Below are 1,960 nucleotides of genomic sequence, written 5' to 3' on the forward strand. Positions count from 1 at the left end.
GTGGCCCTGACAGTGGGCACAGCGGGAGCTGAGGGTGGTGTGGCCCTGACAGTGGGCACAGCGGGAGCTGAGGGTGGTGTGGCCCTGACAGTGGGGACGCAGAGCAGGGGCAGGTGAGAAAGCGCTGGGCGGCGCCTGGCGGGCTTGGCTCCTCTTGGCAGTGGGCGCTGGGGTGGGGGCAGAGTCTGCCTGCTTCGGGGTGGGCGGTGCGTCCTGAGCCGGGAGCCCCAGGCACTGCCCACCTGAGGCGGGTGGCTGAGGCGGGTGGTTGGGAAGGGGGCGGCGACCTGACAGGATCTCCTAAGCCCCAGATAAGCCAGGGGGCCCAGCAGAACAGGCCTCCAGTGGCCCAGACGCGCAGGCCACCAGGCGGGGGGAGACGCACTCCCGCCCCCCTTCACTCCACCCCAGACCTGCTTTCAGAGGGCTCCCCTCCATCTCTGGGCCCCGCCTGCCCCGCCGGGCCTAAGGCCGGCAACTGCCCAGCCAGGTGGGCGGGGCCTGCCGAGCCGCGTCCCTCCGCGGAGCCCGAGCCCAGTCCCTGCGCAAGGCCCCCCACCCCCTCGCTCTCGCTGCGAGCTGCCGGCAGGCCGGGCTGGCGCTGCACACCGGCTCTCTGAGACCGGCCCCTGGCCCGCTGGACGGGCACTGGCTTGCCTGCCTTGGGGCACCCGCGCCCGGGGCGGCAGGGGCTTGAGGGGCGAGCTGGCCCAGAAAGCAAACCCCGGGTGTCGCGTTGCCTGCAACTTGAACCAGGCCCGGTGGGGCGTGGAGGGTCGGGGCCACCGCCGGGACGCTGGCCTGGGCAGGGGCAGGGGCAGCCCCGCGGGGTGCCCGGCCTCAGCCTGGGCCCTCCGGGCGGGCGCTGCGAGGGGACGTGGGGCTGGGGGAGCTCAGCCTCCGGCGGCGCAGCTGTCACCTGAGCCCTGAAACCCGAGGCCCGGGCCGGTGGCGGTGTCGCTTACGCGGACGCAATGGTTTCCAGATGCGGGAGGGGAAGCGCGGGCGTGACCCGGAACCAGGGGGCCAGCGTGGGGGGTTCCACTAGCCCCTCAGGCCTGAAATCTGCCTTCTGCGGCTGGGGGCGGGGGAGTGGAGAGGGGAAAGCGGAGGAAGGGCGCCGAGCGCCCCGCAGGCAGAAAGCCCCGCAGGCAGAAAGCCTGGGCGCGGTCGCGGCGGGGCGCCAGGTGCGCGAGCGGTGGCACCCCCAGCTGGTGGGGGCGGGGGTCCACCCGGGATTGGCGGGCCCTGGGTGATGTCAGGCTACGGAGCTCGTGGGCGGCGCGGGCCGGCTGTAACCCGAGAGGCAGGATCAGGTAGCGAGGTGTCGGGTCCTGCCGCCCCCGCGGCCAGGTGCACAGCGGGGGGCCGCCGGCACTGTCGCAGGTAGGCGCAGCCCCGGCCCCAGCAGGCCGGCTGAGGGCCCTGGGCAAGGACAGGCGGAGAGGGCTCCCTGGGGACCGGAACCCCCGGAGAGGGGTCGGAGGACCCCTGGGATGGTCTGTCTGTGGGGAGTGGGGTGCGGCTGAGACCTGAGGTCGGCTGCGCCGGTGCTGCCCCTTCTGCGGCTCCCCCTGGCGTCCGGTCGGGGCCACCCCGCCCCTGGGCCCGCCCCTCCTAGCCTCAGTGAGGGCCCGTGCCCCCTGGCAGGCGCCCAGAAGCCCTTTCGACGGCCGGCCTGGCCGGAGCCTGCCCTGACACCGAGGCCCCAGACCCTCCCGAGCGCTCTGAGGACGGGAGGGTCGAGGCTGCCGCTGACCGCAGCCGGGAGAAGGGGCGTGGGGGCTTCACGGCCGGAGGCTGAGGCTGCCCTCCCGCTGTTTCCCGGCAGAGGCCCCGCGACTGCAACGGGCTGCGGAGGCAGGACTCGGGCCGCAAGCCCCGCGCCTTCAACAAGCAGCCCAGCACGGGGGACTACTACCGCCAGCTGGGCCGCTGTCCCGGGGACCCGCTGGCGGCC

The 1,960-nt window shown here is 74.7% G+C and overlaps 1 protein-coding gene across 1 annotated transcript in view; it reads left to right on the forward strand.

The window, feature by feature from the left end:
- Positions 1 to 1,960, forward strand: part of ESPN (espin) — a 30,095-nt gene that overhangs the window by 19,394 nt on the left and 8,741 nt on the right. The window contains exon 11 of the mRNA XM_012722053.1: positions 1,832 to 1,950. Coding sequence (XP_012577507.1) covers positions 1,832 to 1,950 — 119 coding nt within the window. The remainder of the gene's footprint in view (positions 1 to 1,831; positions 1,951 to 1,960) is intronic.

This window comes from Condylura cristata, unplaced genomic scaffold (genome assembly GCF_000260355.1).
Source record: "Condylura cristata isolate star-nosed mole 26May11 unplaced genomic scaffold, ConCri1.0 scaffold00008, whole genome shotgun sequence".
Taxonomy (NCBI): Eukaryota; Metazoa; Chordata; class Mammalia; order Eulipotyphla; family Talpidae; genus Condylura; species Condylura cristata.